The 844-nt window shown below is 63.2% G+C and overlaps 1 protein-coding gene across 1 annotated transcript in view; it reads left to right on the top strand.

Moving 5' to 3' along the window:
* Positions 1–844, top strand: part of COL5A1 (collagen, type V, alpha 1) — a gene marked incomplete at its 5' end in the record, with an annotated part of 94,117 nt that overhangs the window by 78,651 nt on the left and 14,622 nt on the right. The window contains one exon of the mRNA XM_014544215.1: positions 241–294. Coding sequence (XP_014399701.1) covers positions 241–294 — 54 coding nt within the window. The remainder of the gene's footprint in view (positions 1–240; positions 295–844) is intronic.

The following is an 844-nucleotide window of genomic DNA, read 5'->3' as shown; positions in this document are numbered from 1 at the left end:
CGCACGGGCAGACATTCCCGCCACCTCTCTGCAGGGGGTGGTGGGCGATTCTCAGCCTGGGGACCTGGGGCTGGCCGGCCGGCCTCCTGGATGGAGTCAGGCCCCAGGCTCCACATGGAGGGGGCTCAGGGCCGGAGGGCAGCGGGAGGGGAGATGCGGGCGTGGCCTGGACGTGCTGTTGGGTGGGAACGGGGCTCTGTACCCCCTCGTCCTGATAACGGCATTTTCTGCTCCTCACAGGGGATCACTGGTCCTTCCGGCCCCCTCGGCCCCCCGGGCCCCCCAGGCCTGCCGGTGCGTATCTGGGAGGGTGTGGTCCCGGTTGTTGCTAGGAGAGCAGGGAGTGGGGTCCGGTCGTGGGCCCTGTGCACCTGGGGAGTCAGGACAGTGAGAACCCAGGATGGGGGCCCGGGGGGGGGCGTCCTCACACCCACGGGTTCCCAGCGACAGAGCACAGCAGCTGCTCAGCCAGGATTTATTTTTTTAATGATTGTTTCAACTTTTTTTAAATTTTAAATATATTTTTTATTGATTTCAGAGAGAGGAAGGGAGAGGGAGAGAGGGATAGAATCATCAATGATGAGAGAGAATCATGGATTGGCTGCCTCCTGCACGCCCCACACTGGGGATGGAGCCCGCAACCCGGGCCTGTGCCCTGACCGGGAATCGAACCCTGACCTCCTGGTTCATAGGTCGATGCTCAACCACTGAGCCACCCGGTCGGGCAACACCCAGTCCTTTAAAGTCGTTCCCCTTGGCCTGGAGCCTGTGCCTGCCCATCCCCCCAGCCTCCGTGCCACCTGGGCCAGGGCCTGGGTCCCCATGGCCCAGGGCGCTGATGCGG

This window comes from Myotis brandtii, unplaced genomic scaffold (genome assembly GCF_000412655.1).
Source record: "Myotis brandtii unplaced genomic scaffold, ASM41265v1 scaffold357, whole genome shotgun sequence".
In the NCBI taxonomy this organism is placed as follows: Eukaryota; Metazoa; Chordata; class Mammalia; order Chiroptera; family Vespertilionidae; genus Myotis; species Myotis brandtii.
This window is presented reverse-complemented; position numbering and strand designations above follow the sequence as displayed.